This window comes from Dipodomys merriami, unplaced genomic scaffold (assembly GCF_024711535.1).
Source record: "Dipodomys merriami isolate MVZ:Mamm:240054 unplaced genomic scaffold, mDipMer1.0.p SCAF_1, whole genome shotgun sequence".
Lineage (NCBI taxonomy): Eukaryota > Metazoa > Chordata > Mammalia > Rodentia > Heteromyidae > Dipodomys > Dipodomys merriami.
Window position 1 is genome coordinate 43,335,523 of NW_027202270.1, and position 27,122 is coordinate 43,362,644.

At 40.7% G+C, this 27,122-nt stretch overlaps 1 protein-coding gene across 3 annotated transcripts in view; it reads right to left on the reverse strand.

The window, feature by feature from the left end:
• Nucleotides 1–27,122, reverse strand: part of Rapgef4 (Rap guanine nucleotide exchange factor 4) — a 306,154-nt gene that overhangs the window by 212,559 nt on the left and 66,473 nt on the right. For 2 of the 3 annotated variants that reach the window (XM_070020789.1, XM_070020798.1), the window contains exon 4: nucleotides 25,314–25,460. In XM_070020789.1, the coding sequence (XP_069876890.1) occupies nucleotides 25,314–25,460 (147 nt within the window). Of the gene's footprint in view, nucleotides 1–18,345; nucleotides 18,616–25,313; nucleotides 25,461–27,122 lie in introns of those variants that run through there. The other variant, XM_070020805.1, reaches the window with a different exon arrangement.

Sequence of the window (27,122 nt, forward strand, 5' to 3'; positions counted from 1 at the left end):
CCAAGCTATTGATTACATGCTTTCCTTTACCCCATTTCTTCAGAGAAAACACTTCAGAGATTCTGCAATTTTGGCAGCTCTGAACCAGTACAATGAAAACCAAGGCTAGTCCTAGCTCTACCAGTGTCTACACAGTGGGCTTGGAGACAAAACTCTCTGAACTTGCCTCTGGACACTTGATTGTACTGAATGATCTGTAATAACCTCTAGAGCTACTAAGACTTATCAAGAAGGTTTTCCTAAGAAAGGACATGAGGAGGAAGAAGAGGACTGCCTCACTTGGTGCTTTTCCTAAAGACTATCTTTCCTATAAAAGAATGACATTATTCATCTTCATTACAATGATAGAAGGGGTGACTCTCATGAAGATGCATTGTAAACATAAATGGAAATGTTAAATTGAAACCCCTTGTACAATTATTTGAAGAAAGGAAAACATTTAAATAAACAAAAAATCTCTATCCAAGTTCTCACTATTATTGACTTAATAAATATTAAATGAGTGTCACCATGTGGCAGTCATCAGTTGTAAACTTTGCATTCAGTCTTCTAAGACTTGACCTTTACTGAATAGTTCACCTAACACTGCACATAATTCTAGAAGGGAAGTGGTCAAGGTACCAAAAAGTAAGAGAAAGGCCCAGAACAAGTGAGTAAGATAGGAGTTGTGTAAGTGTTCTAGTGCAAACATTGATAACCAAAGTGATTTGCCTGATTGGTCCTATTAAGTGGATGTCCATTTATTCCTTTACCTTCTAAAACTACATGATCACTTAATAGAGCTGCATTCCTCCTTAGAGCCAAGTCTTTCTTTAATGATTAGTTAAGTAGAATTTGGCACTGGTGGCTCACTCCTGTAATCTTAGCTACTCAGAAGGCTGAGATCTGAGAATCATAGTTGGAAACAAGGCTGGGCAGGAAAGTCTGTGTGATCCATGTCTCCAATAAACTACCAAAAAAGCCAGAAGTAGAGCTGTGGTTCATGTGATAGCAAAAGAACTTCAGGGACAGTGCCTAGGCCCTGAGTTTAAGCCCCAGGCTTGGCACACCAAAAAAGATAGGTATGTAGCTGAACTCTAGAACCAGCTTTCATATGAATACAGCAATAAAAACAAACAAAAAACAACAAATATAGATGCTTCTTAGAAGTGAAGCCATATAATAAGTCATTTGGACCCAAGGATGATCTGACTGCTCAAAGATTTCAATGGAGAAAGTAAAATTTGTAAAGGATGAATACCAGAGATGAAATGGGGATCATTTCAGGGCAAAATATTAGAGACTACAGGATTCCCCCAGTCAAGAGGATGAAAAATAAGACAGTGATTATTTATTTTTTAATCTATTCACTTTCCCCTCAATGCCAGGATTTTTAAATCTTTACGTTTATGCTCAACCTTTCATTTGTACACAACTTACCTCTTGAAATCAGGCAGCTCCTTAGACATGATGCCCTTTGCTTTTGTATCATATTTGCATGAAGGCAGGCCTCTACTAAATATTCCATGAATTAATAAAAGCCCAGGATGGTGATAAAGAAGCTGAGTACTCTCTCCTACCTCACCAGAATTAGCATCCATAATCTATTTCTTTCATTAATAGTACAAAGGGGTTGGAAGTAATAAGGGAAAATTATGAAAAGGGGTGACATTGATCACGATGCATTGTACACATAAACTGACATGTTAACTTGAAACTCCCGTGTACAACTACTTGAAGATAATAATAATAAAAAAGAGATCCATACCAAAAAGATACTGTTCTCTGCTCAGGGCATGAAGACCAGGGGCCCACACGGAGATAATCTTATTTACTGTCCGCATTTTGAAACTGTAACTAAATTAATCTGTCCCTCTAAAGAAAAATAATAGCAAGGTATGAGTAAATGGGCTTGGGGTTCTTCAATACATATATCATGCAGTTTTTCTTGGTTACTTCCCTTAGTACTCTGTGTTTGGTGTATATAAACAACTATTGTTTAGATCAATGTATACATATGTCACTAAAGGCCAAGGGCATAGAAAACATTTAGGGTAGAAAATACCTTCAAATTGTATTCTTTTAGATCTATATATAAAGTCTTCTAGAATCATCTCCAAACCAAGAGAAACTACAACAATTTTTAACCACATATATCTATCTGGTTAAACAATAAATAAAATAAAGATTTAACCATCAGACTTATCACCAGTATACTTAAAACATTTAAGTTCTTAATTCATACTACTATGAGATTTCCTTAGACAAAGTTGTCTCTAGCTTCTTCTCCTTTGGTCATAAATACACTAACTATGGCTCATGTAATATCTTTATTTTCCTTAAGTCATCCTTTAGAATAAAAACCAATTATAGGGAAAACAAAGGTGAGAAGCACCGGAATATCTTTTACCCTGGTTTCCCAGTGCATTCTAGGCTGGCTGATCATCTTGGTAAGATGGTCCAGTATTATATGACCTTCATCTCCTCAGGAACTGGTTAAAGGTTGAAAATGATTTTAAGATGGGATCTTGCTAGGCTGGCCTGAAACTCATTCTATAACCCAGGTGGGCTTTGAAGTCATGATCCTCTGCCTGAGTCTCTTTAACTGATGGGTTTGTAGGTGTACATCATCACATCTGTCTTGGGAAGACACTTTTGAGGAGGACAATCTTTCATATAATATGAACAGAGAAATAAACATCTTTCATATTCTGAAAAATCAGGAGGAAGAACCTGGATGGTCATTTCTTGTAAACATAAATAAATAATAATAGGTAATTACATGAGAAACTCAAATAGACATAGCAGACTCCTTCTATAAGAGACTGTTTTTTTCTTAAGTACCTTGAGGTTCACCTCAGGGTCTTATATGAGAATGAGTGTCAACACAGGAGACACTTCATGTCTGTTGAAATTAACTTAATGTTACCATTGCAATTTGGTCCTGTTTGTTAGAAAGGAACATGACTTCCTATTTGGGCGATTGCTCCCCACATGAATTTAAGTTTTTTTCTCATATATATTCCATTTTAAAAAGGATGAAATTAATATTTTTTGTTTACTTGTTTACAGGTTGTTTGCCTGGCTTCTTGCCAGTACTGTTTGGTCATAGGCCAGCAGGCAAGAAAGCATGTGACCAGTCATGGCTTTTGAAGTAAAGCAGGTCTAATTTAAATCCTAACTCCTTCACTTTACTACTTGTAAAACTTTGAGCAAGTTCAATTTCTTCACTCTCTGTGCTCTTATAAAATGGGGTTATAATCCCTACTGGCTAGGGTTGTTAGATGGACTAAATGAGATGGCAAGCCCACAGCAAGCATAGATAGCATACAGCTATTTTAATGTTTATTATTACCTTGTAAGGTCATAGTTAGGATTCAGCCAAATTATATGTACACACACTTCTAACATGGGTCATGACATGTAATAAAGGCTATTGTTCATGCTCTATAAGAACACAATTTAGCTGGGCACCAGTGGCCCCTGCCTATAAGCCTAGCTACTCAGGAAGCTGAGCTCTGAGGATCAAGTTCGAAGCCAGTCTGGGCAGGACAGTCTATGAGACTCTTATTTCCAATTAACCACCAAAAAGATAGAAGTGAAACCATGGCTCAAGTGATAGAGGTCTAGCTTTGAGCACAAAAGCTCAGAGACAATGCCCAGGCCCTGAGTTCAAGTCCAATGACTACCACTGAACAAACAAAAAACTCACAAACAATTTAAAACACAATCTGTGTCATCCTTATTTACATACCCTAGGGAGTCTTCTGGAAGAACTGCACTGTGGCCATAGGCCATTACTCCATATATTTTGGCTTTTCCCAGGCATGTACCAAACACTTTATGAATCTCTCAATCTGAAGAAACTAAAACTGGACTGGTGCCCAATTGCCAGAGATAACTAGAAACAAATAATCATCAGAATGCTCAGCTCTGCTATGACAGGCCTGGTAAACACTAACTAAATGACTGGGTGGAAGATGGTAGCCATGTTTCCAGGCCTGGTTTTTTACCTGGATGGGAATTGTGCCCAAAGCAGTTTTGTCACTCATGCCATCCAAATAAGTGTGGCCTGACTGGTCCCCTGTGTCATATCCTCAAGTCTTTTCACGTGAGTCATCACTCAGCTGGAAAGCAGGAAGCACTCCATTGGAGGGAGGAAGTCAAAAGGACACCACGCCTCAGGACAATACCCTTCTTACCCAAGCCGTGTTATTATTACCAGCCACCCGGCAACACCCAAATAGCATGTTTGCTCACATCTCAGAAAGGAAGATCAGGCTGTGAGTTTACTCCAGTGCCTGACCTGGAAGATACCATTCACTATAACCAAATGCCTGTTCCATGACATCACAGGCCTCAAAGCACAAACCTGGAGGCTACAAGCACCGAGACCTAAGACCCCGCCTCAGTGTATTCTGTTACTTCAAAAATGACAGTCATTGGTGTAGATGAGAATAGGCAGCTTGGGTGTTTTTGCACATATTTGGCACACAAAGGGAGCTACTGTAAAGATCTTTGCTGCCAAGATTACCTGCTTTTTAATTTTTTTCAATTTGCATTTAAAAAACATAAGCTTGCCTCGATACCAAGTCTTTTCTGAAGTGAAGGTATGCTTGCATTTCAGTGAGTCAGGAGTCCCCTCATCTGCCACTTTTTTTCAGACCTGGAGTGGCCAGAAATACCGTTCAAAGTTGAGGGGAAAGTTGGGAAGAGTTTGGAAGAGTGATGCTCCATCTCATGCTCTTTTCAGTCACCATCCTGAGGTCCAATCTTGAACCTTGTAGAGCAGGAAATCTTTTTTTCTGCCAAGGGCCATTTGGGTATTACTAACATCACTTGTGGTCCATACAACATTAGCAATTCAGGCAGAAGGCTGTGAACAGTCTACAAGTGGCAGACAAGAAGCGTTCTTATTTGGACCATTATGTATCAAGGGCTTGATTTCAAGGTTCATATAAGGTTCATGGACTGGACGTTTCCCACCACTGTGAGGAATGAAAGACACACACACCCCTAGCCCCGGTATTCTCATGATCTTAGCCTTTCACTGCCATAAACAATTTGACTTCTGAATTAGAAATGGATAATTAAAAAATCGTATATTTTAGCCCAGAGTTAGTAGCTCACATTTGTAATCCTACCTACTCAGGAGGCTGAGATCTGAATATCATAATTCAAAGCCAGCCTAGGCTGATAAATTCAAGAGACTCTTATCTCCAACTAATCAGCAGAGAATAAATCAGAGGTGTGGCTCTAGTAGCAGAGCACCCACCATGAAGAACAAAGAATGAGGACCTGAGTTGAAGCCATACAACTGACACGACATAAATAAATGAAATTTGTATAATTTGGCACCTTATAATTGTACATTTTGTTGCATATTGACAAAGTTAGGAAATTTTATTATTGCAAATATTCAGAATGAATTCTAATGATTTGCATTTAGAAAATATATCTAAATTAATGTCAAGTAACATATCTAAAATTACTACCATGTAATGAAATTACATGCTTGATACTCAGGCGTTCTACAACCACTATGAAAACTATGTTATACTTTTTCATTTCACAGTGAGAGCTTCCAGTCAGGTACCACAAAGCCAGGAAGGAATAAACTCTTAGAACCAAATCCATCCACCACTGAGGGCATGTTTTCCACCATGAAACACTCTATTTACTAAGGAACTTATATGTGATAGGATATGCTTGCAGCTTGGTGAACAATTTAGAAATACTAGTCTTACAAAGATTTTTTTTTTTTTGGTCAGTTGTGGGGCTTGAACTCTGGGCCTGGCGCTGTCCCTCAGCTCTTCAGCTCAAGGCTAGCGCTCTATCACTTGAGCCACTGTGTAACTTCTGGTTTTCTGAGTGGTTTATTGGCGATAAGGATCTCACAGACTATCCTGCCTGGGCTGGCTTTGAACTGAGGTCCTCAGATCTCAGCCTCCTGAGCTACTAGGATTCCAGGTGTGGCCCGGCTAGTCTTACAAAGATTTTTAAATCACTCCAACAGCAGAGCAGTAATCCAGAGGCCACCCAAACACATCCCCAAATTGATCCATATGAAATTAAGAGCTGCAAATAAGTCTCTTGAGCCACCAAAATAAATGTTTTATACCTCAAGAATCTACAAATGATCCTGCCTTGAGCATACAAGACTGACTTCCTTAGGGTCTATTTACTTACTCAGATGCCAGGCTACAAAAGTCCCTGGCTATGTTAGCTCCCCAGGTTATGAGCAAAGAAAAAGCACCAGAGGAAGAAGTTGGGGAGGTTCCTGGGGCAGGAATATCGACTTCAGAGAAAAGCAAGAGCTGGAAACCTGCAGCAAGGGACAAACAGGAAATCTGGAGAATCCTGTGATGTGCTGGTACCCCAATACTGTGGGCCACAAACTCTTCCCAGCTCAGAAGCTTCACATGACAGTGACGTACGGTATATGTGCACAAGTTCATAAAGCTGACACAGATTACTCTTTTGCAGGAAAAACAAATTTAATGTTTTATTTAAGGAAAAAAAGTAGACAAAAAAGGCAATTTAAAAACATTTCTTCCAAAAAAAAATATGTTTTGACATTTCAAGAAAGGCAGTTTCCCTTTATCACAAACTAATCTGGGACAGAGCCTCACACTCAATGAGGGGCCCTGGCTCTGCTTTGCAGCTCACCAGCTCCTTTACCACCACAGTAGCGTTAATCACCAATCAAGTTTAATTTCAAGTCTTGTGGTATTAGGATCTGAACTTAGGGTCTTGTACATACTAGGCAAACACTCTTACCACTTGAGTCATGCCCTAATTATTTTGCTCTAGTTATTGCTCAGTCAAGGGCTACACTGGGCTGGTAATCAGACCACAATCCTATTGAAGTTTCCCAAATTGCTGGGATTACAGGTATGTACCACCATACCCAGTCCTTCCAAATTAAAAAAAAAAAATTGGGGGGGGGGGGTCCAGTTGTGGGGCCTGAACTCTGGGCCTGGGCGCTGTCCCTCAGCTCTTCAGCTCAAGGCTAGCACTCTACCACTTGAGCCACAGCGCCACTTCCGGCTTTTTTCTTTTTGCTTATGTGGTGCTGAGGAATTGAACCCAGGGCCTCATGCATGCAAGGCAAGCGCTCTACCACTGAGCCACCTTCCCAGCCCCATCAAATCAAATTTTTTAACTTTATAAGTTCACTTAATCTTAGCTCCTCCTCTCGGTCTACGTACCCGGAGGGTTTTTGAAGCTGCCTCTGATATCTTCCATACATGATTCTACTCCAATTTTCTAGAACCATCCAAGATTCAGTGCACTGAACACCTAGGAATGACAAGATCTAGGCACGAAACTGGAATTACTTCATCTCTATGACCTGGGTTCTTTCATTTCAATCCCACAAGACAAACCCACTAAACAATCTGATCTGGAGCAAGAATGAGAAGCCAATGTACTAAACTGGCAAGCCATTGATTTAGCCAAGAAAAACAGCATGTGATATAATTCAAAAACGCACATTCTTTTTAGCTGCTCTCAAGCAGATAAAGATAAATTCTTGCTGGGAACATTTTGCAGCCAACAGATCCAGCAACCAACTCATTTGGGATTAGCTTCCTGAAGTGGCACTGCCCCAGCTGCAAAAGGATAAAAATAACTTAAATGAAAACAATAAAATAATTTCCAAAAGAAATAACAGACAATAAGATAACTTCCAAAAAGTTTTGCTGTAGTAGAAAGATGCTTAGCAAGGTAAAATTGGGATAGGCCTTATCGGAAAGAGGTTAGAAGCGATGGAAATTAATGAACAAAATATTTGGAAGAAGAAAATCATAATGTAAACCAGGAAATGTTTCTCCAGCTTTAAATACTTGATCACAAAATAGATCTGGGACAAAAAGTTGGAAAAGATATATCTATCTATAAATTTGCATCTGTATCCCTCTTAAGAACCTGGAATGTCAGTAGAAAAATTATGAAACTAATTTCCTCTGGGGAGAGGAGATAGGAAGCAAGTAGGGAAGGCAAGGAAAAAACTCACATCTCATTTCATGCATTTCTGTGCTCAGGGTGGGTTGCAGAGGCATGCAACTTGTGCAGTTGTACTGTTTCCTGCATCTCTTCCAAGGTCCATGAATCTGGCTACTGCTCTGCTGTCACCACTTTGAGATCCTTCCTAATCTTATTTTTGAGCTTGTATTGTGCAAATCCAGTCCAGTAGTGTGTTGGATCATGCATAGAAGGGAAGATACACACGTGTATCTCTAGAATTCTTTGTGTTCTATTCCCCACCTACTGTTTATACCACCCCAGGAGCCCAGGATTCCAGTGCACTCACAAGCAAACAAAAGGTAAGCATTCTATAACTCTCTGGTGAGTAATTCCAGCTGCAGCCAGCCTTGGAGGCCTCTTTTCTGTTCTAACTTGAATTTGCTCTGAGTACCGAAATAGTGCAATGATATTGGCCAAGGAACTCTATCACATTCTCTCTTATCACATTACTTCCATGCATTAGCCACCCACTTATGTTGGAAATAATGTCATAAAGGAAAAGAGATGGGGCAACCCAGAGGGTTTTTTTTTATCTTCTAGTCCCTACCCATTAGCAAGCTGGAGATAAAGTGCTGGGAGAATATGTGTGCTTCAAGAAGTGAAATACAGGGGCTGGGAAGGTAGCTTAGTGATAAGAGTGCTTGCCTTACATGCATGAGGCCCTGGGTTCGATTCCTCAGCACTACATAAGCAGAAAAAGCCGGAAGTGGCACTGTGGCTCAAGTGGTAGAGTGCTAGCCTTGAGCTGAAGAGCTGAAGGACAGTGCCCAGGCCCAGAGTTCAGGCCCCACGACCGACAAAAAAAAAAAAAAAAAAAAAAGGAAGTAAAATATAAGCAGTTCAATCAGTTTTGTGCACAGCTTCTACTCTGTCCTGATAAGAATAAAATACATATGCATGTACAAGCTGAGAAATATAAATAGGTAATTTCAGGGATTCTGCATACAAGTTAAATGTTCTTATATTTGCATTTAAAACTGGCATTGAACTACAGCAAGGTAAATAGCAAATTTATGCTAATAATTTAAATTTTTGATTTTTTCCCTTTCCTTAGAATAACACTAAATAGCAAATAAACAACAAAGTGATGAGCTTAGGGAATGCAGAGGGAAAGAAGCAGCTTTATATTTTAGTGCCATTAAAAACACTTTATTTTACTCCAGGGATATAAAACATTACCATATACAGGAAGAAAACACTCCCATACATTCACTGTGCACAGTCCTACAAATCATGTCCCTGGATATGTCTGTAATATTTGCATTTTGTACACATATCCTACTTGTGTATGTTAAAAGATATGTTTCTTTTACCTTACCCATCACCCCTTTGTCTTATCTCTTAGCCCAAGTCTGTTTTAGAACTGTTTCTAAAAAATAACAGCCCCAATGAAGAAACATTTTGAACAAACAAAGGAATATTGCATCCTATTATTCCTGCTCTCCTTTCCTTTCGTGGTCGTTTGTTCTTCCTGATTTATAGCACTGGAACCACAGTCAGCACAATGAAATTAAACAAGAAGAATATGCCAGATTTAAAAACCCAATCTCAATTTAATGAACTCAACTCATGTCAGCTGCATTGTCAGCAAATTTATTCTCTTGAGAGCCATGGATACAAGGTCATCTACACCATAAGGGCTGCCTGCCTTCTTGGGACATGTACATCCCTCAGGAAATACAGGTGACCTGTACTGGTTATTTACAAAGAATGTCTCAGAAATTAATGCCAGAAAGATCTCTCACATCTCATTTACTAACACAGTGTCAATATGATCTCCCACAGCTAAACTGATCACATCTCTAATAAGAGTAAATAGAGTCATTTTACATGTACTTCTTTAAATATTACTTACCATTTGTTCTTGAAAAGTACACATTAAAATTAATTATTGCACAATGATTTTTATAGGCTTGGTTCAAATGTTTCTATTGGAAGCGATCATTTTGCAGTAATGTTCTAGGATTTAAAACATGGTAGAATGTGGGTATAATGTTAGAGCATAGTAAAACAATAAGCCAAAAGGGGCAAGTAAATGAAAACCCTGCAGGTAGAGACAATTTGTGTGAAGTTAATGACTCAAAATGTTAGTTTAATTTTTTAAATTTGTTTTCCTTCCCAAGAAGTTGAGAAGAGTCAAGTGTAAGTTTTGGAATTCACCCAATAGACAATCATAGAGAATCATCAGCATAAATACTGGACAGAAGCCAGTAACCTCAGGCTGCTTCTAGCCAGGGGAAGTGGTGGCTGAAAAACATACTTCCCACTGCATACCCAGTTGTACACTTGGAATTTTGTACCAAGTGCACACATTTAATTTCAATAGGTTAAATGATCACTTCAATGTGAGAATTCTTACTTTGCATGATAGGCTATGTTATTTTTAATTGTTAAAAGTACCATCCTCTGAAGTTGTCCACTTAACCATAGTGGCCTTATTAAACGTGGACAGTTTTGTGTGGGGCAGGGAAGGGGTACAGAGGGAAGGTACATCAAAACCACACCTCAGAGCAAACCTCTTAGCCATTCTGGAATTAGGTACAAAATGTCCAAATGAAGTCAGCCAATCCATAAATTAAAAGTATTTATATTAAAATTAGCTTTGTGGTCAGATGTGGTATACCTCTGTTTTCCCAGCACTTGAGAGACTGAGGCAGGAGGACCATGAGATCCAGGACATCTGGACTTTATGAATAAATAAATAAACACTGAGATTTCATCTTATCCCAGTTAGAATGACCATTATCAAGAAGACAAACTATTGTTCAACCATTCTGGAAAGCAATTTGGAGATTCTGCAAGAAACTAATCATAGAACTACCCTGTGATCCAGAAATACCACTCTTGGGCTTTCCCCAAAAGATTACAAATCAGGAGACAGTAAAGCCACTTGCACAACCATAGTCAAGGTATGGAAACAGCCCACATGCCCCTCAATGGACAAACAGATCAATAAAATGTGGTATAAATACACAATGGAATTTTGCTCATCCATTCGAAAGAATGATTTTACATTGTTCACAAGGAAATAGATGGAGCTGGGGTCGGGGCAGTGGGAAGGGGGGAGGAGGAATACATTAAGTGAAGTCAGGCCCAGAGAGATAAAGAACACATGTTTCTCTCATTTGTGGATGAATTAGATCTAATTTATAAATACACAAGTAAACACATATGGATTTGTATGCAAATGTATTAAGTGAAGTATGGTATTTGCAGAGGAGAATTCAAATAGTATAATTCCTTAGAAAAAATGAACTCACAGTCCAACAAAATGAATACCGTGAAACAGGCACTTGAAAGTTATGGGAAGAGGTCAAGAGGTGGGAGGTCAAATGAAAGAGGAGAGGAGAGGAGAATGCAGTTCTGATATTCACTGCATAGCCTCTGAAACTAGGAAAAATGAGGGGAAGGGTAGAGTTGGGAGAGATGGGGGGAAATCATGGAAGGGGTGATCAAGATGCATTGGACTGTCAATTGACTTGTTGAAGGATAACTCCTTTGTACAACTACTTAAAGATAACAAAAATATAATAAAAATAAATAAGGCAATTGTAGGATCTCCTTAAATTACAAAGCATTTATTTTGTTTTGGTTTGGTTTTTTGTCGATCATGGAGCTTGAACTCTGGGCCTGGGTGCTGTCCCTCAGCTCTTCAGCTCAAGGCTAGTACTCTACCAGTTGAGCCACAGTGCCATTTCCGGTTTTCTGGTGATTTATTGGAGATAAGCATCTCACAGAGTTTCCTGCCTAGGCTGGCTTTGAATCATGATCCTCAGATCTCAGCCTCCTGAGTAGCTAGGATTACAGGCTTGAGCCACTGGAACCTAGGAAAGCATTTGTTTTGATTTTAGCACTTCATATTTTTTTCCCTAATGTTCTCTGGAAGAGTTCTTTCCTCAGAAAGCAATATGAACACATGATAACAATTATTTTTCTATTTCTACTCCCTCAATCACAAGTGTATAAGAATGTGTAAAGTCAAGAGTGAATTTTCAGTGTTTTTCCCGAGACTAGAGTATCTAGTCTGGCCTATATCCTTTCATTTATTTGTTTTACTTTGTTTTATTTTTGTCATCAAGGAACTTATATTCAGAGACTGGGCATTGCCCCTGAGCTTTTTACTCAAGGCTAGCTACCACTTTGAGCTACAGCTCCTCTTCTAGTTTTGGAGTCATTAATTGGAGTTAAGAGTCTCACAGACTTTCCTGCCGGGGTTGGATTTGAGCCATGATCCTTAGATCTCAGCCTCCTGAGTAGTGAGGATTGCAGACATGAGCCACCAGCTCACCTGTATCCTTTTGATTCTACAAAGGATGATTTTTCAACTTTGGAGATGAATAATTATCTCGTAACCAGACCTCTATTAGATTAAAATAAATGCTATTGGCCTCCTTTTAGAAAAATATGCATACACACACAGACACACAGACACACAGACACACAGACACACACACACACACACACACACACACACACACACACACAAGTCAAATGTTAAATAATGTCTATGAACTCTCCAGAGTCTGAGTCCCAGATTAAAAATGCCTGCTGTGAATTAGTCTTCTTTCCTAATTCGCCGCATATAAACCTGCCTTCCAAGGGCTGAAGTCTGAGTTATTTTACTTCTAATGGGAAAGACCTCAACATTTGAGTATAATCTTCAATATTTCCTAAACACGCCAAAAGCTTATTTCATTCCTAAAATATCTGTCACTGGATCCTGGATATTAAACTCTATTCTTCAGTGTAAATCCGCAATAACTTCTATTCAAGAGCTAATATATGAAAAAGACAAGACTGGCTTCTGGCACTTGGTGGCAGTTAATTCAATCCCTCTATTATCATTAGTTTTTTCTTCTATTTTTCTCATACAGAGACCAAGCAACAGCAAAGTTCAAATGATCACTACAATCTAACCAGATCTGGCCTTGAGACAGTTCATGTCATAGTCCCTCCAGGGGATGTTTGCTCACCTTCCTTCTTCATGGGATCAAGAAAGACTCCTACACATACTGGGAGTGCACAGGTGAAAACAAATGATGTGGAGTGTTTATGCCTTCTATGACCAAGAACCCAGGTGAACTCCTGCCCTACCAACGTCAACAGAGCTCTAACTGCAGGAGGCATCAAAATGAAGACCGCAGGCCTCCAAATCCAGGAGAAAACAGATGGATCTCAGGTATATCTGAAAACACTACAATTCTCTTTGCATCAGATTTGAAGCCTTATGTCTCCTCTTGCCACAGGTTCTCTCCTAGCTTCCAGATTGATTGCTTTAGAGGTCCCTTTATTTTGCTGGAATCTTTGCAATGGCCAAGTTGAGCTTCCAGATCCTCATTTATCCATCAGATCTCAGGTTTCATAGCAACCTTCTTTCATAGTGACTTCTGATCATGTGAATCCTTTGTCTAGAGGAAGTTCTTCCCCATTCCAAACGTTCCTTCCAACAGATCTGCTTCTACAAACAAACCTCCAAGTGGTAACACAAGTGAGAATGGGCTGCCATGGGCTAATGGCTGGTGCTAGGATCTGATCTAAAGAATATGTTGTCAGAGAAAACAGCTTTTAGGAGGATAGGTCTTGGGGTAGGTAAAGAGGCCAGAGAGGCACAGCAGCCTGCCTTCCTGATATAGGGGCCTGCCAGATGATGCTTCACCAAGAATTTTACCTTCAGTTCTCTTACTTAAAACTTCTGGGCTTGGGCCCAGTGCTGGTGGCTCACACCTGTAACCCTAGCTACTCAGGAGGCTGAGATCTGAGGATCACAGTTCAAAGCCAGACCAGGCAGGAAAGTCTGTGAGACTCTTATCTTCAATTAACCACCAGAAAACCAGAAATGGAGCTGTGGCTCAAGTAGTAAGGTGAGCAAAAAAGCTCAGGGAACAGTATACAGGCCCTGAGTTCAAGCCTCATACCGACAAAAAAAAAAAAAAAAAGCCAAATCTGTGAACTAGTTTCATGATTTACACTGAGAACTAACAGGTATAGTCTCCGAAATGGCTGGGGAGACAGCAAGAAGAAAATAGAAGATTATGGAACCCCTGTTCCATTGTCACAAAAGGCCAGAGGCCGCCAGGCACAGTGATATTACCTGTAATCCTAGCATCCATGAAATCTAAAATGAGTTCTAGGCCAACCAGGGCTACATAATGAGACCTGTCTCGGAAGGAAGGAAGGAAGGAAGGAAGGAAGGAAGGAAGGAAGGAAGGAAGGAAGGAAGGAAGGAAGGAAGGAAGGAAGGAAGGAAGGAAGGAAGGAAGGGAGGAAGGGAGGAAGGGAGGCAGGAAGGCAGGGAGGCAGGGAGGCAGGGAGGAAGGGAGGCAGGAAGGCTGGCTTTGAGTCCCCCCTGCCTCCCCCCTTCCCGCCCTGCCTCCATTAAGAACTTAGAGATGAGAAGGGCCTGTCCTGCATACTGCCAGGGCTACTATTACCCCTCCTCAGTGGGAAGACATGGTCCACCAGAAGCTATGAGTGATCTGCCTGTATCCAGCAGCCTTGACCTGTCAATGATGCTCTTCTGGGCCCTGAAATGGCGACGGTCCAGGCTGATTCTCCTGGCACATACTCTCTTCCTCCTGTCTCTGGCCTCTCTTGTGGCTCAGTCATCCTTCTATCTTTACATTTATTTTCACGTTTATCTTTATTAGATGGTGAGCTTCTAAGGGCCACAAGTTGTTCATTTCTGCTTCCTCAGTGGCTAGAACAGTTCATGGCATGTAGAGGGTACTCTGCTTACATGATGATATGTTTGGTTGATTTTTTTTTAAATGTACGTGTCAGTTGATAGAGGCAAGCTGATTGGAAAGGGACCAAATTTAGAAAGTTTCCAATGCTGGGTAAACAATTTGGATATTCTGCATTCGCAACCTCTTACTCCTTCTACCCTTGTAATGGTGATGGCCATACTCGGTGTTTAAGATGGCAAGGTACATTAGAAACCCTGCTCTGTCTCTTCATCTGTCCACTTCCTCAAGGCTAAGGGATTGATGATTAGATCCCTTCTTCTTCCAACAATCCAACCAGTTGTGGCAGGATTACTTTGGCTCTCATTTTACAAAAGAAGAAAATGGTTTAGAGAGATTGTAATTCCCTTGAAGATACAAAGCTGAAAAAAAAATCAAGATCAGGAATGTCCTCCTGGTCTCTCAAGTAGCTGGGATTACAGGCATGGACCACCAGGCAGGTCCCAGTTTATCCGGCTTTCATTTGCTCTCATTCTCATTGTTCAAGAGGACAGTGGAATTTCCACCATCTACCTGGCAAAGAATACACCATTGCTCTGACAGCTAAGAGAATGTATGCAGAAAGGACAGTGGAATCTGGATGCCCTCACACCTTACTCTCATACTTTGAATTACTATAAAACACAGGCAGCCTCTGATTGATAAAGCCTTGGATAATTCCCAAGGCTTTGTCTAGTAGAATTGTTTAAAACTGGCAGAACCCCAGTCTGAAAGTAGGATGTGTGTATGGACACAGAAAAAAATTATCCTAGAAAACAGAACCCACACTAGTAAGGAACAAACACCCCAGAGTAAGACACTGGAGCAATAAGGTTCAATCACAGAGGGAGCTGCTCTAAGGCAAGGTCTCAGCCTGGCTCCCCAGTACATCCACTGGGAGCACTTTAAGAAGTCACAGATGGCCAGGCCCCATTTTCTTGAGATTTATAATCCACTGGTCCGAGTAGGTGGTACGAAGACATGGGGGAAAAAAAAATTAAGCTCCTCAGGTAATTCTAAAATGGAACTAGTTTTAAGAACTACTGTTATAAATGATGAAAGATATCAAAAAGTTCTTCCCTTACAAATAATACACTTTGATATAATATGAATCATTGCCCTATATTTGATTCTTTCTGCTCCCCTAGTTGATGGCTTTGCTTTCCTTCATTTACTATCCAAAAGGGGAGGGCACACAAAACTTTTCAATGCCAGTCAGTAATCAATGGGCATTGACTCCTACAGTCAACACAGCAGGATGTAAGTAAAGGTAACTGTTTGACAATGAGGTGGCAGAGGAAGCGGGCAGCCTCTGCACAAAGTCACCTAGCCAGCCCTGGGATAAACCAGGAATAGACTGACATTTCAGGCCAGACCACTTGACCACATAAATGGCCTTGGAAGCCTATCTTGCTCTTATTGGTTTGGGCTAGACAAGTTCTAAACCCTGAGGTCAGGGAAACCAATCAGACACAAGACAGCAGGAACTCAGAGGCCAGCATTGAGAGCAAGCGGATTTCCTGCAGCTTCTTTCTTGGTGTTAGATACTCACCAGGGTGCCCTAACCTCTCATGACAGCCTGGAGATGACCTCAAGTGGAATTTGGACCCACGGAAATAGGAAAATCCCATGACCAAAAAGAGCTTTCTACATAGTATCATCCAGTCCACCCCATGAGTTCCTTCTGGAAGTCTCAAGTTCTTAACATTTTCCTGAATAGAATGGCCTTTGCCTGAGGGATCTAGTGCTGGCGTAGATCTTCTGCAGATCATGACTGCAAACAACAAGAAAAGTAACAAACAAGCATTTGGAAACAGCACATGACACCTCTATGGACAGGCTAAGCTTTTCCCAAGCCTGCCCAGAGGCTCTGCCTTGGAGGAGAAGAATGTGGAGAGCACAGACACTCAACCACAAGGAACCAGCCCTGCCCCTCCCCTATGGCAAGACTGCCTGCAGTTATCATTTGGTTAGCTGGCTCCCATCCTTTCAAGATGCTGAGAAATGGCCCTGTCAGCCACACAAGAGTTCAGAACCACAGCTCATTGTATTTGGATGAAACAAAACTCTGGATAGGAATAAATACCCACTTCTCTGTGGCCTTCAGCCCATTATCTTTCTCAGAGTATTTTTCAGCTTGTCTCATATTCAGTTTATCTCATATTTGGGTTTATGCCTGTCTGTTCTCCCCATCCACTGAAACCACAGGAAGATGGATTAGATTTTGTCCTTCCACATGCCAAGTGTGTTTGCTGAGTGCAACAGCAGCTTCTTAGAAGTGAGTCAAACAACTGAGTGTTAGTGACTCACCGCTATCATCCTAGCTGCTCAGGAGGCTGACATCCAAGGATCACAGTTTGAAACCACCCTGCAGAAAAGTCCATGAGACTCTTATCTACAATGAACTTCAAAAAAAAAAAAAAGGAAGTGGAGGTGTGGCTCAAGTGGTAGAGTGCTAGCCTTGAGCAAAATAGCTCGGGGACAGTGCTCAGGCCCTGAGTTCAAGCTCCAGGACCTGCACAGAAAAATAAATAAGTGAATGAATGAATGAATGAACAAATAAAATTAAAAAGTGAGAGTAGAGCAGCTATCAGAAGGCACACTGCCCAAGGGCCTTAACTGAGTGATTGAAGAGGGTCACTATGCAGGCAGAATGCTGGGCAGCGTGTGGGCAGATGCCCAGAAGGATGCACCTCGCACATCCTCTGTTAACACAATCTCTGAAAGGCTTCAGTATCCACTGTATACTCTCAATGAAGGAGAATGTCCTGGCTACAGACCTTGCCAATGGGCCTACTAGGAAGCATCTAGGCATTTCTGGCACCTGCCAGCCAAACCTTGATCCACGCAGACCCCTGCTCATCCTCTGAGAAGCAGTGAGATCACAGTCTGGGAAACAGCTGGACTTCAAGGTATCAGTAATTTAATAGAACTCCCATAAACACATAAGGCTTCTATATAATCAGAGAGCAATAGGCAGCATTTCTACTGAATGTCCAGAGGATGAAAATACCATCACCCTCAATCTGTTTCCTGGCCCCAACTTTGCATCTAATATACATCATTCAGCTATATCATTAGATAACACATATATTTAATATTGATGTGATCACTGTAATTTTGTTTAGCTATGAACAAGTCTCCTTATTTATCTCCTCAAAGCAAACTGAGGACCATGTAGGTAAATAAACATCCTGCACAATCAGTGGAAAAATGAGCCGCCACTGGCCCCACCCCCAACACAGACACCACAAACAAAGTCGAAATCAAATTATAACAGTGCCAGGGTGCATACTTAGGTCTGGTGGAACATAATTAGAAGAGCCAGAGATGTTCTTGAACATAATTTCTCAAACCAAATGCAAAACTGTGCTATGTCATATTTCCCCATTCTCCCATTCTTCACTAAACACACACACACACACACACACACACACACACACACACACACACACACACACACACACACACACACACACACACACACACACACACACACACACACACACACACACACACCCTCTAACCTTATAGAACATATGCCCTTCTTTTCTGTCCCTCCAAGTTCTCAGATATCCAGTAAATGGCTAACCTGTGTCTGCACAGCAGAACGTACCTTCATGGCCAGCAACTCCTGCTTGGTGTGTCAATGCGAGCCTCTCAGTCCATGGGCAGGAAACAATGCTGACGGCTCTCCAGGAAAGCCTGGGCAGGCAAAGGTAGAAGAAAAGACTTCCTCTTTTCCCCCTCCCCTTTTCTTCTTCTTCTTCTTTTTTAACTTTAGTTAGCTCCTAATAACTCTCTTCCTTTCTGGATTTGAATCATTTTGTCACTCCATGGAGGAGCTCCAGGCCAGAGGAGAGAGACCCTGGGGCTGACATAAGGTCCAAGTCATCAGTACAGGCTTCCGCTTAGTTGAAAAGAATCAGAGCCGTGAGGAGAGAGACAAGGGAACCAGCCCACAGGATGTGTGTGGCTGGAGTTCCTGGCATGAAGTCTTGGCTTTCATGTTTATTTTTGGATGTATTTTTCTTAGGCCCTTTGATGCAAATTTCTAGCCTGGGAAGTAACCCTACAGTACAAGGTCCAAAGTTGCCAAAAGTCAGCACAGGCTTCTGTCTTGGAAGAAGGAGGGCCCCACAGCTTCTAGGCTACCGTACCACCCCTGAGCAGGCTGTGGGTCCCGATGTATGAACAGGCTTCAATATCCCACACCCTCAGCATCCATCCAACATGCTGGTCCACCCAGCAAGCCTACCACTAATGCAAAAGAGAAACAATCTGGAATTGTGAGCATGCCAATAAAGCCAGAAAAATCCACCCCAAAGGAGCCCTGAGATGCTTACACTCAGAGATATTATGTTTTGGGTCTCTGGCTTTCATTTTTTCTGACAGTTACAGGCAGATAGGAACAGCAAACCCACTGGCGCAGGGGCAGATGCCTCTGCAAGGTATTATTGAAATATGGTTCTTAAAACACATCAACAAAGACCAAGCTGCTATGGTTTTCAACAATTCTTATTCCCAACGCAGCTTGAGAGATTATTAATAAAAAAGGGATTCCCCCCCCCCAATATAGTCAAAAAGAGGCAGTCAACAGAAATAAATTTAAAAAGTTTTTCATAACTGTCAACCTATCTGGTAGAATTGTCAATTTAAAAAAGAACACTACTCTGAAAATTAGAGGCTAAAAATAGGCATAAACATATTTCTTCAACCTCATTCATTAGTCTGAGAAATCTTATCTACTGATTTCTTTCTTTTCCTCAGGCAGAATCATATGTCTTTCTTATTTTTACTACTTGGTTTTATATATCACAAAACATGGGTAGATTTGGGAGATTAACATTAATATTCACTGAGACAACAGGTACTTCTGAAAAATAAACTCTACTAGTATATCCAATATCCAATATATCATACATTTATATATATTTATATATCTCCAATATCCAAGAAGTGGTTTTCTGCCCTGCTAGGAATAAAATCACAATAGAGTACCAACAATTGTGTGTGAGACAATTATAGTAAGAAGGTACTTTTATCAGCATGGGTCAGATGACAAAGTTAAAATACTGCTTTTATTTTGTAAAGCCTGTGCAATTTTACTACTTGAAAATTTCAAAACAAAATTTATTCATAAATACATATTATTAATATTAATATTATTTTGAACATGCTCCAGTAAAGAAAACATAACTCCCAGTAAAGGAAAATGTTGGTCAAAATGATATTGAAACACAGGTAAACCAGAGTCTTTCTGTAATGTCTTTCCTGAAGTTGACTAAGATATACACTGGCCTCTCACCCAACAGTGCCCTCATGTAGACACACCTTCAATATAAAGACGAGCAAACAAACAGGCCTATAATCATGGCTAAGTAGTAGAGCACCAGCCATGAGCAAAAAAACTGAGCAAGATCACAGGGCCCTGAGTTCAAGCCTCAGTACTGTCATAAAATAAATAAAGGATGAACAAACACAGCCTCACTGTTTTCTCATCTAAACCATTAGAAATCCTCTTCTGCCCTATGTGCTGGGAAGAGACTCATGAAATTGGACAGTAAATCACTTTTATATTTATTCCAAGAACTGCCATCCATCATAAATACTCATAATCTTGGATCAACTATTAATAACTGACTTAAACTCCCAAGCCTACACTTAACTGCTTTGCCATTTAGCTTCCTTACTGAGAGTAAAAAATGCCACTGGTGTCAAGGAGTTTAAATTATAAATTATAATTGTCTCAAGAACTAAAAATGGTATTCCAAGACTTTTAAATTAATTCTCGTCTGGATGTAATTCAGAAACATAACTACCTCCAACCTCTGCCCTTCCCCTCTCTATCTGTCTCTTCCTCCCTCCTGACATGTTCCTGAAAATTTAGATGTTCTCTACCGTAGTGAATATAAAGAAATTCCAATACCTAAGAGGCAAGAAAAGAGGGCATTAGTGACCAATGCTCAATAAATTTAAGCTAAGAAAGCATGGTTTGACTTTAAGATGGACCAATACAGTCACCTCATATCTGGCCATAAATTAGAAACTAAAACATGAAAAGGGAGGGAGAAAGAAAGTACTTGTAGGACACAAAGGAAAGCATGGAGCAGCCATACCTCAGTTGTATCTTGCAAAAGTATTCTCTTATTTTATATATTCACATGGGCAACTGAATAAATGTTTTCTGCACAAATTATGACAACTTTCTATGTGTGTGTCAGTACTAGGGTTTGAATTCAAGGACTTATATTCTTGCTTGGCTTTTTCACTCAAGGCTGGCACTCTACCACTTGAACCACATCTCATAAGAGTATCAAGGACCTTCCTGCTTAGGCTGACTTTGAACCTCCATTCTCATATCTCAGCCTCCTGAATAACTAGGGTTACAGGCATGAGCCACCAGTGTCTGGTTAATAACGATAACATTTTTTTAATATTCTGGGGCTGTGTATTAGACTTACAACAAAAGAAACCATAAAAAGCCAAAGGTATTTAGCGTGGACCTGACCAGTATTTCAAAAACCCTCATGCACTCTCTGAATGTATACTTGTAGAAGTCTGGGAAATCAGCCTTTGAATTAGAAAAACAAAAACAAAACAAAACACAAAAACAGGAATTCCCTGGCTCTGTGCTACTATCACAATAAGACACAAAGTAGAGTGTTTGCTACAGTTGGACCCATTGCAACAATGAGAAGTACAAGTTGTCATGTCGAAAACAAACTTTACAACTTTGGTCGGGGGAAGGATTGGGGGGGAGGGTGTTGGGGGAGGCTGAGAAGGGATGGTAAGGGGAAACAAAGGAGGAGGGTACAGTGCTTGATAAGAAATGTACTCATTATCTTGCCAATGTAATTGTAACCCCTCTGTACAGTATTTTCACAATAAAAAATAAATTTAAAAAAAAAGTAGAGTGTTTGCTTGGCTGATTAAAGAAACTATTCTTACACTATGTACCTGGCTAATAATTAGAGGCCACAAGTTACAGTTGGAGGTGACTCAGACTCCTCTGGGAGTATTTTAGGTTTTAGCCCTTTAAGTGGCATCAAGAACCATATATAGAAGGATGTAAAGCAAATATAAGAATGCTTGCCAGAACTGGCTCGGCCAGGGCCTTTTTCAAAAGTAAACAGTTAAATGAGATGAACATGCAAATTTAGACCACAATGTGGGGCTTTTGCACTTTTGCAATATGGAAACACTGACCTAGTCTGACTGTGTCCCCCATTTCTGGCTGACACTAGAGATGCATCTGTCTTCCTTGCTTCTCACAGAAGCAGAAGCTACTGAACCCTATCCAGAAGCTACTGGATCCTTCCCTACAGAGCCCTTCCCTTCTGGTACAAGGCTAACAGATTTTAGCTTTCAGGTAACAGTAAGAGTTTGGCTTTTAATTTTACTAAGAGATCTCACTTACTAGCACAATAGATGCTTGAACTATAAACCCTATTATTTGATATAATCTAGGTTCTGGTTAGCAAATATTTTCTTTACAGTTAATTATATATATATATATATATATATATATATATACATATATATGCCATCAATAGCCACCAGTATTCAAAGAATACAAGTTTATTTACTGATAGTATTTTAGTATGAAATAATATTATTGATTTGTCTCCTCCCAGGAAAGTAGAGGGCCCTGACCTGAGGACAGAATTCAGCCAATCTTGTTCATGGCTGCCTGACACACAGGTGGTTCTCGGCATTTGTTGAATAACTAAGCGTTAAAATAAACATCATCTAATCTTTGTTTTTCATAAGGTACTTTAGAACTTTACAACTTTCTTGCAATTATCATGTTCTGCCTATGGACAAGCATGCTTCTTAGTACAGTTCTCATTAACAGACGGCTAGGTGATAGTGTTTATTGAATTTTACTTTAAAGACATGCATCTAGCTCTCACGCTCTTTATTTCACAAATGAAGCGTCTGACTATATAAAATCTCTTATGAGGAGATTCCAGTTTAGTCAGGCTAAAAGTTTCATCCATCCTTTTCAACTCTAAATGACTCTCTGCATCTTGTCCCCACACACCTGAGTCTCTGGCAGGAGAGATCAGAAGCCATGCTGTGAACTTGCAGATGAGGCACTGAACCTGCAGAACTGCAAATCACATGAAAAGCTGTGAGGAAGCAAGGACAGCCTTCATCACCAAGGTACCCACTATTTAATAGTGGAAGCAGTAGAAATAAGACTACCTACAGTATGGAGTTTAGCCTCACCCTTAGTGAGCTGGCAGACATAAATCTCCTGATAAACTCAACAACCTCCTCACCATCTTCTCGCCATAAATGTTTGACTTGACCTAAGTTTGTATCCTTAACCTCTATTTGTAGGAAACCTGAAGTAGCAGTATAAAAGAGAATGAGAAAATAATCTGACTAATCTTGAATTTGGGAGAAATAATGCTAAGAGGAAGTAAGGAAAGGGAGTGAAAGAAAACAGAAAAGAGAGAGGATACAAATAGAAGGACAGCAAAAGGTCAGATGACCAAATGTTATATGTGGGCTTTTTGTTGTTGTTGTTTATTTGTTTTGGAGCCAGATTTTAAAAATCAGCCACAAAAAAATACTTTCTGGTGGGCAGGAAAATCTGTGAGACTTTTATCTCCAATTAACCACCAAAAAACCAGAAGTAGAGCTGTGGCTCAAGTGGTAGAGCCCCAGCCTTGAACAAAAGAAGCTATGAGAGAATGCAAGTCTCTGAGTTTGAACTCCGTATGTGCGCATGCACGCACGCATGCACACGCATATGCATGCACACATGACCATGTGTGTGCATGTGTGTGTACATGCAGCATGCACACACACACACACACACACACACACACACACACACACACACACACACAAGGTACTTTGGAAACAGATGGGCAAATATGAAACAGAAGCTGGTATTAGATGTTCCCATGTTGGTAGGTTCAATGATGTTGGTATAGGGATATGGCCGGACACTGGTTTTCTGAGACACCTGCTGAACATCCAGGACACATGTAGGACGCTGCCATTTACACTGAAGTAGTTCAGAAAAAAAACCCCACAGATGTAGCCAACATGTCTGTGTGTTCCAATTGCCGAATGAAGCAGGGATGAACAGGAGCTCATTATATTCTTCTCTTTATTTTGCTTGAAAATTTTTTTTTCATAGATTTGTTTAAATGTTCCCAGGCAGCAACTTCTCAAGAACTTCCTCGCAGCGCTGAAGACTCCTAATTAAAATAAAGGTTTTGATATCTCCCCCACTGCCCTCTGTCGGCAATTTGAGTAAGCCACCCCGGACAAAGTGACCATCATGACACATCACAGGTAGGGATCAGTGTTGTTCTGAAACCAGGTTTCCAAATTCCCTTTTTGAAAAAGACTTCTCAGTTTATCTTCTAACATGAAAGATCCAAAAAAAATTTTAATAAAGGCTTATTTGCTTCAAGCCTGGTCCCTTTTAATTGACAGAACCCCTCTTCCCACACCTCATGCAAACTGACTTCTGCTTTTCCTTCCTAAAACCAGCTTTGTCTCTGAACTTTACCGAGCAGTTGGAGCTCTTTAATATTTTCTGAAAGAAGCATTTCAAACAAGTAACCCTGCAATTTATTCACTACTGCCAAGAACAAAAGTCACAGGTTTCACCAGTCAGGCCTTCCGAGGCTCGGCCCGCCTTGTAAGGTGGAATCCCACTCATCCACCCGCTTGTTGACTCCCTGAGACGTCTGTCACTTGTTTGGCTCTGGAGGAAACGATTTGATTACACAAAAATTCTTTTTAGATCAACTTTTAAAAATCTTAGCCACACTGGGACAAGTAGCAGAGCCTGCCAGCCACATGGGCTTACTTTGGGGGCATACCGAGTGCCCAGGACAAAGACAAGGAGTGAGCACGGGTCAAAATCAGACGTTGAAAGAACTAAAGAGGAAGGAGCATAAAAGATGCAAGGCTTGGCTGGGCTTTTATAAGTGCTCCATTTGCCAAGACTAAGATGATTTCTTCCTCATACTTCTTGTGAATGTGTGCAGTGGCCCTCCAGGGCACAGGTATGCCTCGACCAGTCTCATCCACCCACTGCTGATCCATCCATGCCGCCTGAAGTTGGCAAGGAACCAGACATCTCTAGGCACCTCCATTTCCCATATCTTACTTAGAACAGGGAGTTTTTTAAAAGCCTTTAAATGAAGCAGCAGATGTGAACCCCTTTCATTCCACTTTCTCAAGGAACACGTCAATAATGATTTTGAAAATGCAACGGGAAAATGTCAAAGTATTTTGTTCCCTGGTTAAGAATACATCCGCAGAGTAAGTGGGAGAAAGACATAAAACACTCTTATGGTCATTCAAGAAATAATTATAAGGTATGTCAAACGACAGAAAATTGAGCATGCACTAAATTAAAAGAAAACAATGTTGGATGTCAAAATGGCTTTTTCACTCACTCAGTTCAAAAACAAGTTGTGAAAATGAAATTCCATCTCCCAGCTCAGAAGAGAATGCATTAAGGCTTGCCTGTAATGTCATTATCCACTGGCAGCTCCCTTTCTGGTGGGAAACTGCATTAATTGACAAGGAAGCCTCGGGGCTCACCTCCCATAGTGCCTTGAAGTCCTTCTGCTCGATGCGCAGCAGCTCACTGCTCTCCCGGGTAACGATGGTTGCATGGCGGGGCGTGTTGTCCAGAATGGACTCTCCAAAGGCCGTCCCGATCCCCAGGGTACAGATGGTCACTGCATCCTGAGAATCCCCAAAAACCACTCATTAGAAAATTAAACATGTACTGGATCCATGGGCTCTGTCTTTTCTTCTGGGTTTGATTTGTACAAAAAAATATATATATTCCATTGAATTACACAATTCAACCTTGTTTGGGAAAATATACAGAACTGGTATAATCACTGCCATAGAACTTAGAACTTTTTTTTGATACTAGGGTTTGAACTCAGGACCTGGGTGCTGTCCCTTAGCTTTTTTGCTCAAGATTTTTTTTGGTGCTCACTCTTACAACAGTTGCTCACGCTTGTAATCCTAGCAACTAGCAACTCAGAAAGCTAAGATCTGAAGATGACAGTTCAAAGCCAGCCCTAACAGACAAATCCAAGAGACTCTTACCTCCAATTAACCAGCAAAGAGTGGGAAATGGAGGTGTGGCTCAAATAGTAGAGCAGCAGCCTTGAGCAAAAAAAAAAAAAGCAAAATAAAAGCACAAGGCTTGAGTTCAAGCCCCCAGCATACCCGCTCACTCTCTCTGTCTGTCTCTCTCTGTCTCTGTCTTTGTCTCTCTCTGTCTCTCTCTATCTCTCTCTCATACACACACACACACACACACACACACACACACACACACACACACACACACACACACACACACAAAACACATACACAGAGTCACCAACCACATTCCTGTTTGGTCAGTGGATTTTCCATGAGACTATGGCTTAGCCATTCTCCTACTGGTGGCCATTTGTGTTGTTTCTAGCTTGGGGATCTTGTGACAGCTGCTAACAAAAACCTTGTCATCATTTCACAGAAGGACTTACCAACTGTTCTGAGTAGAGGGGAAACACCTAGCAAAGATGAACTCATTATTTTAGTTACAGAGGAAACAGTTACAATATTCAAGGAAATGGAATAGGGCCGCCACTGCACCCATGTGAAAGAAATGAGAACACTGAGGGTCTGAGTGCATTCAGACAGCCCCTGCTCACACAGTAAATAAACAGTGCCAGTCTAGATTCCAGACTTCTTGTATCATACTGCCGCCTACAGCCAAGGAAGAGTAAAAGCGGCACCTGATGAAGGATAGTGTGGCTCATTTATAAAACGTCATGAGTTGAAGATTTAAAAGTTCTGAATAAAGGGCTGGGAAGTTGGCTCAGTGGTAGAGCGCTTGCCTTGCATGCCTGAGGCCCTGGGTTCCATTCCTCAGCACCACATAAGCAAAAAGAAAAAAGCCGGAAGTGGCGCTGTGGCTCAAGTGGTAGAGCACTAGCCTTGAGCTGAAGAGCTGAGGGACATTGCTCAGGCCCAGAGTTCAGGCCCCACAACCGGACCAAAAAAAAAAAAAAAAAAAGTTCTGAATAAGAACTAAAAAACTAGTTTCTTTTCAACATGCAATATTGGTTTTAATGTCTGGATATAATCCTAACTAGGGTCAAATGGTATAAGAAGCCACCTGGATATTAATTTTGGGAGGCATCCCAAGGCATCCGAGCTACACTCGAGAAAACCTGAGTTAGAAGGCAGTTTTCTTTTCATGCACCTAATACATGGAAACAGGCAAGTGTTATTAAGATCAAGTTTGTGGCTCTATAATCATATTACTAAGACGAATGCCCACAAGTATCCAGTTCTTCAAACCATGGCAAATTGCTTCTACACAGATACTACCACAAAAAA